Here is a 13,574-nt window from a genome sequence, read left to right on the forward strand (position 1 = left end):
CCCCTGTAATAAATCACATCTAGTTAGTCTAATGCAGAAAAATCAAGTCTTCACGTTATTTATATTAAGCCTGAGCTTAACTCAATTAGTTTATTTCAACTGAGCTTAAGCCAAGCTAGCAAGTTCCAACAGTTTGTAAAAAAGGAATTGTAGCTTTTGCACATGACACACAAAGTAGACCTTCATATGGCATTAGAGTTACCTACACAGACCCGGAAGGCACAGTGCCTTGTCTTCACACCTTTTGACTTTTCTATTTTCTCTCAGAAACAGGAGATGTCTCTCTAAATACCCCAAACATACTACCATAAAAAACTTTTTTTGCAGTAGAGACAAAGCTATGTAAGCTTTGCTGTGGTACTAATAGACAGAAATTTAGCAGTGCGTTCTTGTTTACAAGCAAGTGCTAGTTACCTTTTCAAACATACAACCCATTTATTTTTATACATATTTATGTTGAGACAAGAATTACAGACCTAGAATTAAAGAAATTTAATTCTATTTCCTTTATGTGAAATAAGAGGACAATTTATTAAGGCCTGCCTAGACTACATTGCTTGAATATTTCTAACAGTGTAATGGACGCTTACGACATGTCAGGCAGAACAATTTTAATAAGCTCTATAACCATGTGACACAATCTATGCCAAACTCCATCTTCAAGCCAGCATTCCCCTCCCCTTTCTCCTTTTAAATCTGTACTTCTAAAATATAGTGACTATTCAGTGGTTAGTCATCCTTGATCATTTTGAGACTGAACCTTGACGATGGACTGTTTATTAAACAGTTTTTCTTGCAGCAAAAATATCACATAATTTCTTACTTCTTTTCTTTCCCAGATTTATTTCCTGGTATTCTTTCGAAAGAGATTATGCACAGAATGAAATCTCAGGAGAGAAACTAAGACAATTAATTCTTGCATCCTCTGCATCTGCTATGTACAAACTCACAATTTGAGCTCACAACTGCCTGGAGATGTTTATAAAAACATACCACATAAGCAACATAATATTGAGACTTTTGTAGAATTTCCTTTCCATTTGCTTAGCAGCTTCCAGAAGGAATTATGAGAATTATAGGTCAAGAAGTGCAGTTTAGGAAACATGGGGAGTTGTACAGCCTCTACAGTACAGTACTCAGTATCCTGAAATAATTTCTCACCTGGTCTCGGAGTGCAGATTTTGTAGTATCAAGTTTCTGCTCTAATGATAATACTTGCTTTTCATACTTCTGCTTGAGTGCCGAAATAATGGCCTCATGTTGTTCTCTGGCTCGTTGAAGGGCATCTGATCGCTGAAGTTCTAACAGCTGCTTCTGCATGCTTTCCATGGCTACCTCTGCCACTTTTGATTGCTTCAATATCTGTAGGAACAGTATTAGAGTAGCTCCCAGTTACATATACTTTACTTTTGCTCCAATATTCTGTATGTCAGTTCAGTTTTTTTGTGCAAGAGTTGCTAAGAGTCCTCAGGTAATGCCTGGATTTTAATACAAATTCTTTTCCACCAATGCATCCTATTCATTTATCATATATTCAGCTTCTGCAATGATCATGAACAGTGTTTCAAGAAACTAGCACTTACGTTTAATGCAAATGCACCACAAATGTAACTGTAGAGATCTTCTACAACAGTTTAAAAATATTGATAGTACCTGCTCCTCATTGGTAGTAAGAGTCTGAATTTGAGTTTCAAGGGCCTTTATTTGACCTTCAAGATGCACTTCCCGTTCCTTTCCATTCTGATAGAGTTTTTGAGATTCATGAAGACTAACAGCCAAACCATCCTTTTCATCTTAAGAAAGAGACATAATAATTGTGAGACAAACATGGGAGCCACTCAACAACTTCATGGAACATGACTGTTCAGTATCCCTGCTCTACAGAACCACTTGCTATGAGACCTTTGTCTCGTACCGTGGGCAACAGGCAGAAGACAGAACAAAAACATTGTCATTCTCCATCCAGTAACTACTTCCTTGCTCTGGCAGCTGGAAGCACTCTGATATATTGTACCTTCAGAACCCTAGTGGAAACAGGCCCCATTCTGTCAGCGCTAGGAACTAGCATCATTCCTTACACCATTTAAAGGGAGAAACAAAATAATTCCCCCAGAGGAATAGCCAAAACACAGCTAAATGCTTGACAGCTGAAGTTTTTGCTCTTCTTTGCTCCTTTTACATTCTAAAAATTATATTCTTAATTCTCTAAGCTCACAACTTTTTTGTCTCTTCCTATAAGAAAAAGAAGAAGACCAAGACAACCACCAGTCTACCCTACAGCTTTGATCATTTTGGAAGAGCTTCTCTCTACATACAGTCCAGGAAATGGCTTGTTAACCAGACAGCACAACACCCGCCCCAATTTTTTCATAGATGTACACTTCTCCTATTGGGGTTTGGGTTTTTTTCTTCTTTGTACTTTTTTACACACTACTTTGGCAAACTTCTCACTTTTCTGTACAATTTTAATGCCTGGTACATGGGTACTCTGGAATACAATGGTGGTCTTCAGAATGCAGTAAAATTTAAGACAGTCATGCAGTCAGACACCAATCCAGAGAATTTTCTTTAGAACAATGTTGGGGGAGAGGGTTAGGTCCACATAATCCCAAATCAAGTTTATAAATATGATCAATACCTGGAGAGATACTACCTAAGTCAAGGTCTCAGATTAAAAAGTTGCTAGATATGACACTGTCCCGCATGACATCCTTGTCTCTAAATTGGAGAGACATGGATTTGACCAATGGACCACCTGGTGGATAAGGAACTGGCTGGATGGTCACACTCAAACAGTTGTGGTCAACAGCTTGACGTCCAAGTGGAATGCAGTGACGAGTAGCATTCCTCAGGGGTTGGTACTGGGACCGCTGTCATTTAACATCTTTGTCGGCAGCAGGGACAGTAGGATTGAGTGCACCCTCAGCAAGTTTGCTGATGACACCAAGCTGTATGGTGTGGTCAACATGGTGCGGAGGGAAGGGATGCCATCCAGAGGGACCCTGACAAGCTTGAGTCGTGGGCCCATGCAAACCTCATGAAGTTCAACAAGGCCAAGTGCAAGGTCCTGCACATGGGTCAGGGCAATCCCAAGCACAAATACAGGCTGGGCAGTGAGTGGATTGAGAGCAGCCGTGAGGAGACTTGGCCATATTGGTTGACAAGAAGTTCAACATGACTCAGCAATGGGCATTTGCAGCCCAGAAAGCCAACCGTATCCTGGGCTGCATCAAAAGAATTGTGACCAGCAGGTCAAGGGAAGTGATTCTGCCCCTCTACTCAGCTCTCTTGAGACCCCACCTGGAGTACTGCATTCAGCTCTGGGGCCCCCAACATAAGGACACGGACCTGTTGGAGTGAGTCCAGGGGAGGGCCACAAAGATGATCAGAGGGCTGGAGCACCTCTGCTATTAAGACAGGCTGAGACAGTCAGGGCTGTTCAGCCTGGAGAAGAGAAGGCTCCAGGAAGACCTTATAGCAGCCTTCCAGTACCTAAAGGGGGCCTACAAGAAAGCCAGAGAGGGACTTTTTACAAGGGCAGGCAGTGATAGGACAAGGGGTAATGGCTTTAAACTGAAAGAGGGTAGATTTAGATTAGATGTAAGGAAGAAGCTCTCCACTGTGAGGGTCATGAGGCACTGGAACAGGTTTCCCAGAGAGGTTGTGGATGCCCCATCCCTGGAAGTGTTCAAGGCCAGGTTGGATGGGGCTTTGAGCAACATGGTCTAGTGGAAGGTGTCCCTGCCCATGGCAGGGGGGTTGGAACTGGATGATCTTTAAGGTCCCTTCCAACCCAAACCATTCTATGATTATATGAATAAAATCTAAAAATCGGTACAAAACATTTTACCTTTGACCATTGAAAGCTGATGATTCAAGTACCTAATCTGCTGTGCACTCTTTTCTAGCTTTTCATTAAGTTCTTCCAGTTGTCTTTCTCTTGCTTTATTTAGAACTTGAAGTTGAAGAATCTGCATACTTTCTGAAGAATCTGCCAAATTTCAAACAGCACACAGACAAGTCAGTACAGTCAACTAACCAAGAAAGTCATCCTTGTAAGTAATTCCTGCCCCAAGATACTTCTTTCGCACAGTGCCAAATTCACTGTTAGTTCACAAAATTGCATCATTTTTTAATCCCTGTTTGATTCACATCACGTGAGTTGCTCTGGGAGCAATGGCTAAAGGATTGTAGGAACTACAAACGCAATTCAAACCTAACAGCAAGCCCAGATAAAGGTTTATGTGCTATGAATTCACACACAGTCTTGTGGCAACTACAAATGTTCAAGATGTCTAACAAGCAAAGTAGTTCTGTCATTTGAAGTGTACCTAACAGAAAAGCCCAGTGTGGCATCAAGCGAAGCATGTTTCCTAAGGTATAGCGAGTCATTATTTTCCTATATTATAAACAAGACAAAGTGCCAGCTACACTTGAGATCGAGCCATCAGAAATAATTTCATTCGCAGCCTCACTAGTCAAAACTACATTTTTAATAGCCTGAAACTCAAATACCCTGATCAAAAAGAGCCAATTTCTAGATAAAGTGGGGAAAAAAACCCACAACCAACCAAAAAACCAAAGCAAAACCAAAATTAGGGCTATTCCAACGTAAGCTTAGAGCAAAATAAAACATCATATACATCAACATACTTTTAGTTGTTCTCTTACTAAAAATCTACTGAAATCAACAGGTTTTCTGTTGCCGATTTCCAGTGGACTTATCACATAAGTTTATTTCAAGTCTAAAGAGCAAACACTTACTGTCATCATTGCCCAAGAATTCATGTTGCAAATCTTCAAACACTTCATTTTTTCTTGTTCCTTCTTGGATTACTGGAATTTTTTGATGAATGCCATTTTGGTATGGTTTATAAGTTACTTTGTAAGATTCTGGCGATTGGCCACTGACAACATCAGACGCAACAAATTGCTGTTGTGACAATATATACACAAGAGGAAATAAATTAAAACTACAACTGTAGTCTTGCTCGATGAAAATATTTTTCATTTTATAGGTTGACATTAAGAAGAGCTCTAGAAGCTCTTCATTTTCAGGCTCCAATCCAACACACCATTTGAGTGTGATAGAAATTTTCATGAACGCTTCCACTTTAGGAGAGCGGTGAAGTGTCAACTTCAATAGAGTAAGCACACATTTAAGTGAATCACATTCATTCTACCTCATGGAATTCTACCTAGCCAACAAAAGCAAAAAAAAAAACCCAACAACAAAAAACCCAGAACCAAAATCATAACTTGCACATATGAAAATCCAATTATTTAACACTTCATTGTTTTAGACTACAGAAGCCTCCCATCACTGTTTAAACTGATAAAAAGAGACTGAGAGCATTTAGAAATGCTACTACTAATAGTTAAAGACCTGTGAAAATTTTCCAAAAGAGACAGAAAAATGCATCAGCTTCTGCAGTACCTTAAGATGTTCCTTTGGAGCATCTGGAAAATTTATTATTTTACTTTGCAGATTGTTAAATTCTGGTTTATGGCCATTTGTATATGGCCTGAAGTTTTCAGGAAGATGATACACATTGTTCTGTTGGTAGCAACTTGGAGCATTAAACCCATCTCTACCAAGATACACATCATCAGGATCCTCTTGACCATTCTGGCCACAGTAATCATCTTTAACATCATATAAATGTTGCTTCTCTTCATCGTTATGTAGGCCATTCCAATTCTTTCCATGTTTTTCAACACGATCATTCTGCTGGTCACACAAGAATTGTTCAGGGTACAGATTTTGTCCTTGTTCATAACCCTATGAATGGATAAGAGGTTTAGAATTGCTCTCTCAAAACTCAGATTTCCTCCCACCTCCCTTTTTCTGGTGTTACTAGCCCGCAAGTTAGAAATACCTCAAACGAATAGCAAAACATGTCACCTAAATGAGAAGTATTTCTCTAATTAATTTAAATAATATTTAGCATGTTATTATGAACAAGCAGTTCCTACTAATTACATCGCTGCCCATACAAGCTTACATTTTGAGGATCACTTATCAATGGATGATCGTTCCACCTTCCGTCATGCTTCCCAGACTCATGTGATCTAGAGAATGACAAGCGGCTTAACTATGTACTTATAACTTCAGGAAAAAAACAAAACAAAGCATCTCTTCATTAAATTCAGTGGCATCTAGTTTGTTTCTCATGGAACACAAACCATACTGCAAACTGCACTGTAGCTCCCCTTTTTAAGTGGATTGCTTTTACACATGTTAGCAGCTGAGAATTTGCTCTATTCTCACAAGCACAACATAACTAATAAAAAATGGTGCAAAATGCCTTACTGCTCCTCAGTCTCATGAATGCTACAGTCTGAATAGCTGGAGAGCTGGTCTCCACTGTCCTCCAGCATATCATGGGGAAGGTCTGTCAATAGTTGTTGCAACTGAAATAGAAGAAACAACATTCATTATATGCTTTTCAAAAGAATGTATACAAGTTCAGTCCAAAGAGACAGACAGGTGAAATAGGCCACTTGCACAAAATCCTGTTTTTCTTCCTCCAAGGAAAAGTTCACAACACAGGAATTCAGAGAGACTTATACCACAGAATGCTTAATAGGCTAGAGTACCAATCAAATGATTTTTCTGGTAAGCTCTTGTTAAGAAAAGAGCTGTGCCAAAAACATGTAAGGGAAATGCCACCAGATAGACATGTCCCAGGACAGACTACTTTTGAAGAATGATCTGCAAACTAATCATGCCAAGGTTCATCCTCCCTAAATTCCAGGCAAGAGAGGTACTGGACATTCAAAACATGCTCTTTCTGAGGAGTCTGGACTGAAATCCAGGTAAGAACTTGCCAGTCAGTGTTACTAGATGCAAGAAGTCATCACTGCAATGATTAGTGTCTGCTCATCTGTTCAGATGAAGTCACCAAGACACTGGACATGAACAGAGAAAAATACCACCACTTCTAATTCAGGAAATAGCTAGTTGTGCCACAAAAAAGAAAAAACAACCAAACCAAAAAAACCAACCAACCCCCCCCCAAACAAAAAAAAAACAACCAAAAAAACCCAAGAAAACACACAAAAAAACACGCCCACACAACCAAAACACACCTGAACTTACTTCTCGCAATGATTCCCATATAGAATGTACCTCTTCCTCCAATTTTCAGAGAGGCTTTGATATGGGGCCACATATTGGACTTCTTGCAGATCTGAGCTATGCACTCTTTTTCTTATTAGGTGACTTGAGAACTACACAATATATTCAGAGTTATTACATACAGCTTCTGAACCCTAACCCTGTTTTTCTCCAAACACTCAAAGCATGTGTTAATAAGAGCAGAAACATTAGCTGCCCCATGCTAAATACCTTATTAGCTTTTCTTTGTTAAAAAACCAAACACAAAAAAAACCCACAAAACAAAAACTACCATCTACAAAAAGTTTATCTTAAAGATATCATATTTTCTCAGATACTATTTTAGATGCTCTCTAAGACCAAAGGACAGGCGAGAAGTTAAGGACAACTTTTCTAAAAGTCTACAGGACAACAGAGAACCAAAAGATTGTTCCTAGAAATTCACTAATGGCATGAAGAAGTTCCCCTATTGTTAGAGCATTCTCTAGATTTATTATGTCCCAACTCCAGGAAGCAGGAAAGGCAAGGCAGCATCATTCACTGAAGATCCCCTTTCCTTTGCCCTGCTTGCAACCAAGGACATACTCAAGCACCATATGTTTCACTGGTCTTGCACTGCTTTGGAAACTTAAAGTCAACAGAAAGCAGTGCATACACAGTTCACAAAACATCATCATTGGAGTTCACATTTAAACTGAACTCAGCCTACCAGGTTAGCTAGCACAGAACTCCAGATGTGGGTATGGGTTACTCAATTCTTAAGTTAGTGTCAACGTACTCTCCTACCAGTAGATCTCTCCAATTTTCAACAAAAAACCCCACCCAATTTCCTGCAGCAGAAAACTTAAACTAATGCAGAAAGTCTCAGATTATGTCTTGACCAGGGAACATAGCAGAGCCTGTGTTTTAGCCTCCTTTTAGCAGGCTAAGTGTCACATCCTCCTGAAATATCTATATGTACAGTTTTGTGAACCCCACCTTGCCCCAGTTCAAACATGCATGACCTATAAGGACTATTGCTAACTTACTCCAGAGAGGCTGCTTTGTGCCCCTTGTCTCTTGTCCTGTCACTGGGCACCACTAAAAAGAGCCTGGCTCCATTGTCTTTACATCCTCCTTTCAGGTATTTATACACATTGATGAGATTCCTCCTGAACCTTCTCTTCTCCATACTAAACAGTCCCAGATCTCCCAGCCTCTCCTTACAGAGAAGTTCAGAGTGTTGAGGGGAACATGATATAATCCTATTTATGCACTCTCTCGCTCACCCACTGTAATAAGCCTACAATTATTTCACTACTTGTTCTCCTGCACAAGCACAACATTCTCTATCTGGGTAGAAAGTTTTGGAACAGACATCAGATTCTGTACAATGTTTGCAATAGCATTTTTCCAAGTTGTACAGCTATTGTTCTACTACACATTTTTCTGAACATTTGTCTCTGCATTACCTACACTCTAGACAGTGGTCCCTGAAGTATATATTGCAGACATTACCTGACATGAACATGATTTACCACCCTGTAAGGAACCATTACGCACATTCATGTTAAACACATATTTTGCCAATTCTCTTTGTGAAACAAAAAGAACAGAAACATCCAAAGTATTTCAACTCCAAAGAAATCCCAAAACTTTTGAATATATTTTTCTAGAGATTAAAGTATGTAATTTATAATCAGAATTTTTAAAATGGCTCATTCTTTTCTAAGTTAACCAAACTTTCAAGTGAAAGAGACCTGTTGCTTTCTAAGTATTTGTAATAAGTGAAAAAGCTGTCAAGAAATACAAAATGTAGGTGACACCAGGGTCTTGCATTTGATCTACTGCATAGGCATGGAGTAACAGTCTTCCAGCCACTACATATGACACTGCAAGGCTCTTAAGACGCAGCATCTCATTACCTCTTTACTTTTTATGTCACTCTTGCAAAGCACAGTCTGCACTCCCTTTTGCTCTTAACAAAGACAGCACAAAACAATTTAAAAAAAAAACCAAAAAACACTTAAAAGAGAGAAATGGGAAGAAGTTAGATACACAAGCCTTCAGATTAAATTCACCTCTTGTTCTCTTGCATAATCCTCTTGGTCATAGTCTTCATCTTCATGTTGAGTTTGTAGAGCTCCACTGTCAAAGTCAAGGGACATTGTTTTCTAACAATGTTTTTGAGTATCCAGCAAAACCTATTGCAAGACAGGAAAACATCACACATGAGTAAAAGCGTGGGGTGAACCAAAAAGTACCACCCTCACTTCCTGAATTAAGTAGCCAAACACACACAAAAATATCACTTTTGAAACAAACATTGCACACTACCTATATCATCACTTGAGCTCAGTATATCCAATGCTACTTGTTTCTAAAAATTTAGCACTTAAAACAGATTATTTGGGTTTTTCATACGCTGACATTATTAAATCATTGAAGTTCACTTACAACCACACATTATTTTCTTCAGGTTCTAACACCGTATGTTATACAGTGTGATATGTATTGACAGTTACGTCCACTTTTAAATCTTGCTTCATTTATTTCTAGATAATAACTATATTTTGTACTAAATACTGAAAGTACGCTGCTGCTTGCGTATTTGGATAATAGATCCAATAGGAAAAATAGGAAAAGTATCATGGAAATAGGAAAAACGTGGAACTGACATGATAGTTAACTGCTTAAACAGAGACTCAGACTCCCAAGGACTTGTCTACACTGAGCAGCAAGTTCATAGCAAGCTGCAGTGTGTAAGTGCTGGCCCACATTTGGTTGCAAGACAAGTTACTTCCTGATGAAGAGACACTCCTGACAGGCAGTTATGAACTAGAAATGGTTGACTAATATGTTACAGAATGGCACATTCTTTGGGCATACAGGTGTAGCACATGCTGAAGTCTTCACTCAGCATAGAGTAAGCTTTACAAGAGCATTACTACCAAGTTAAAAGGCATAATGTATCACTTCGTTATGTTTAACGTCACTGATATGCAAGGCAAGTCCCCAATACAGTTAGCAGGAGTCCTAACACCGCGAGTACCTGTCTGTGCACCCCCTAAAATACCAGCTTCCACGGTGCGACCGTCTGCAACGCCTCTCACAGAGCTACGCTACAGCAGGTCAGCCGTCTTCCCCCCAGACCCGCATCGGCTGTAAACGACCACCTGCCCTCCCGACGCCCGCCCTCTCCTCTTTCCTTAAAGCCCTTCCCAACCCCAGGAGCTGAGGCACCGGACGAAGGGACACGGCCCCGTTTCGCTGCCTCACGGCCCGCAAGAGCCGCCGTCAGTCACGGAGAGCCGGCGGGAGGGCGGGGGGCGGGCCGAGGAGCGCGCGCCGCCACAGGGCGCGGGGGCGAGCCCGCCAGCCGCCGCCTCAGCCCCCTCAGGGCCGCGGCGCGGGGCTGGGAGCCGGCGGGGGCGATTACTGCCGTTATCCACGGCACGGCCGGGGAAGCACCTCCCGCCGGGGCCTCCTTGGCCGGCTTCGCCCCGGCCTCTGCCGGGCAGGAGGAGGAGGAGGCAGAGCGCGGTTCCGAGCACCGAGACTCACCTGAGCCGCCGGGCGCCGCGGCCGCCCGCCTCCCCCCGGCACGACAAAGGCGCATCCACCGCTCTTCCGCATGACAACCGAACCCTGCGCCCGCCGCTCTGACTGACAGCCGCGGGCGCCAACCGGCAGCCGTAGCATCGCCTCGCCGCGCAGGAAAGCGGGAGGGCGGGACGCGCCCGCCCCGCCCCCGTCGCGGTCGGCTGCACTGCAACCCCGCCTCCGCTGACTGTTTGAAAGCAGGCGCGCATGGCCGCGGGAACATGCCCGGCTAGCTGATTGGCTAAGAGGTCGACCAATGGTTGCGGCCGTTTCGCGGCGGGGCGGGGTCTCCGCGTGACGCTGCGGGTGCGCGCGCAGGGCGGGTGAGGGGAGGTGTTCGGCGGAGGCGCCATCTCGGTGCGAGACGTGGCCGTTGCCTGGCAACGTGCGATGGCGTGGTCGGAGAGATGCCCTGGTGAGGTCACAGCCCGACGGGATGACGTCATGTGACCGGGGGCCGGTCCTCACGACAGCGTCATGACGAAAGCTGACTGGATGGCGCGAGCATCTCTCAGTTCGGAGCAGCAGCGTGGCTGGGCCACGAATTACCGCCCCTCACCTCACAGAGGAGCGGCCCCTGAGGGAGCTGCCTGCAGCCTGTCCTCTTGCACGGGAGGAAACCCTTCGGGGACACTCGGCCTTGGCCCGGTGAAGCCTCACGGGAGTGCAGGAGCAGCCAGGCCACACACAGGCAGCCTTCCCCAGGCAGCCATGCTAAGGGAGCCGCTCTGCTTCGAGACCTTGCTTTAATCTGTTTAAAAATTTAAAAGTTTCTCTGAGCGAACAAACTTCTTACATAGAATTGCCTGTAGCAAGCATTCGGGGGGAGGGGGGGAGGTTTAAAGGTTTTTCGAACAATGAGTGTTTGTTCAGCGATGAGGAAGATATGTAACAGCTCCATCTGGTGACACTTGCCCTCAGCACTAATAATGGTGCCTGCCTGCCCTAGCCCCAGAAAATGGAAGCTGTGGTAGGAGGGAGGCGTTTGGGTCATTTGTTACAACATTTTTATGGATGGAAGCAAACAGATGTGTGTGTTAATGTGTTTCAGTGAAATTTACAGGAGCTTTGAAAAAGAACGAACATGCTATGCCTTGTAAATATGACATTATAGGCAAAATTAGCTATTTTTCCCAGGGGTGTCTAGTAACCATTAGAATAGAGATTAACCAGTTCTCCTCGGCATTTTAACAAGCCTGAAACAAAAAAAAAGTCTAAATGTGCCTGACAATTCATACTAACTTTCTCAAGAACAGTATTTTGGAAAACTTTCCAAAATCCAAGTAATTTTTTTTTCTTTTTTAGCATAGTTACTTCTTCTAAGACTTCTGCACAGGAGCTGATAGTTTACTTTACCTGAGGTGGCTGGTCCACGGAGGCTAAAAGCAGCATTAATAACTAAGTGAAGGCACATAAATGTTAGAAACCAAAAACTGAGTTCCTAGTTCTGGCTCCAGAAGAATGAATGTAATTTATTCTAAGAAAATGTCTGTTGTCTGTAATGTATGGATGTGTTGTGTTTGAATTGTATCTGTAATTAGTTGGATTCTTTGTTTTCTCTCACATCAAGAGATTTTGAGATACTTTTCTATTGCACTAGCACCCAATTATCTCCCTTTGCTTCCTTTTTTCCTTCACAGTTTTGCTTCGGAGACATACAAAAGATGCAGGAGCAACAAAATAAAGATTCTGTTTTTTTCTTCTGTTTCAGTTAGTGATAGTCCAAGAGGGAGACTTTGCATCATACTGTGATCCAATCATCACACACTGGCTCTGGATGTTTTTATGCATTAGTAAAGTGAAAACTGGTGAAGTGAAAAGTCCCTAAGTCGGCATCTTGACTGGCAAAGTCATACAACTTTGGTCTCATACTATCACAATTCCAAATGCTATTATTGTAGTCCCAAGTAACTTCGATTTGTACTAAAAATAGAGATGGAGTTCTGCGCATTTTCCTTCTATGACTTGTCATAAAATTCAGCTTTGATACAAAAATCAAAACTGCCCTATGCAGGTCTTTCCCCTTGACATGCCACAGAAGTAGCTATTTTTGCTTCATTGTTTGCTAAATAAAGTCATGTCAGGCACATTATGATGTTCGGTAAACCGTGAGAATAGAAAGGATACTATATTAAAGGATTTAATATTCCAGTTACAGTTTCTTGCCAGCTATCCTTGCAGTGGCACAAAGCTTGAGCATGAACTCTTGCTGGGGGCCTTCTTCACAGGGGAAAACCTTGCATAGGATCAAACAGGCCTAAGCTTGAGCTTCTAGTCTGAAGGCTTGAGGTACCAATAATGCCATACTATTAGCAAGGAAACCAACTGCTAATGGTTTAAAGCTTCTCACTGCTTCAGTATAGGTAATTGAGTATTTTAATCATGATATTATCAAGGAATGAAATCTATTTTATGCCTGTTAGCTGAGGATAAGATTAAAGATGGTTTTTAGTCAGCTCTAAGTGTGGCTCTTTACATCATATTTTCCCCTCCAAGGAAGCTTATGTCTTCAATAATTTTATGGGTATATGACGCCTCTTGTTTTCTAGAGGAAAGAGCTTTTACTACAGTGTCCCATTTAACATGAACACAGGCAAAAGAACAGAATGTATTTTTTTTATAGTCGAGTCTTCCAGCAATTGCTGAACTCCACAACAATTGTCTGCCTAATGGAACAGAGCCGGTGGGCTGGGAGACAGAGAGAATGTCTCTGCTCATGCCAGAAGACATTGCTTATCTTAAAGGGACAACTTTCTCAGGCCATCACCCGGACTACCAGTTCATTCCCCAAATCCCCCCTGCCTTCTTCAGTTACTTATTATCTTATTATTCTTCATCAGGAAACCCAAGAAATCACTGTTCACTCTGAATA

At 42.1% G+C, this 13,574-nt stretch overlaps 1 protein-coding gene across 1 annotated transcript in view; it reads right to left on the bottom strand.

The window, feature by feature from the left end:
- Positions 1–10,878, bottom strand: part of CEP152 (centrosomal protein 152) — a 30,903-nt gene extending 20,025 nt beyond the window's left edge. Inside the window, exons 1-9 of the mRNA XM_069798289.1 lie at positions 10,664–10,878; positions 9,181–9,303; positions 6,314–6,414; positions 6,006–6,072; positions 5,438–5,782; positions 4,765–4,933; positions 3,851–3,991; positions 1,654–1,793; positions 1,162–1,362 (exon numbers count right to left, since the gene is read on the bottom strand). Of these exons, the coding sequence (XP_069654390.1) occupies positions 1,162–1,362; positions 1,654–1,793; positions 3,851–3,991; positions 4,765–4,933; positions 5,438–5,782; positions 6,006–6,072; positions 6,314–6,414; positions 9,181–9,267 (1,251 nt within the window). The 5' untranslated portion in view covers positions 9,268–9,303; positions 10,664–10,878. The remainder of the gene's footprint in view (positions 1–1,161; positions 1,363–1,653; positions 1,794–3,850; positions 3,992–4,764; positions 4,934–5,437; positions 5,783–6,005; positions 6,073–6,313; positions 6,415–9,180; positions 9,304–10,663) is intronic.
- Between the last annotated feature and the right edge of the window lie 2,696 nt (positions 10,879–13,574).

The sequence above is a fragment of the Haliaeetus albicilla genome, chromosome 12 (assembly GCF_947461875.1).
Source record: "Haliaeetus albicilla chromosome 12, bHalAlb1.1, whole genome shotgun sequence".
Lineage (NCBI taxonomy): Eukaryota > Metazoa > Chordata > Aves > Accipitriformes > Accipitridae > Haliaeetus > Haliaeetus albicilla.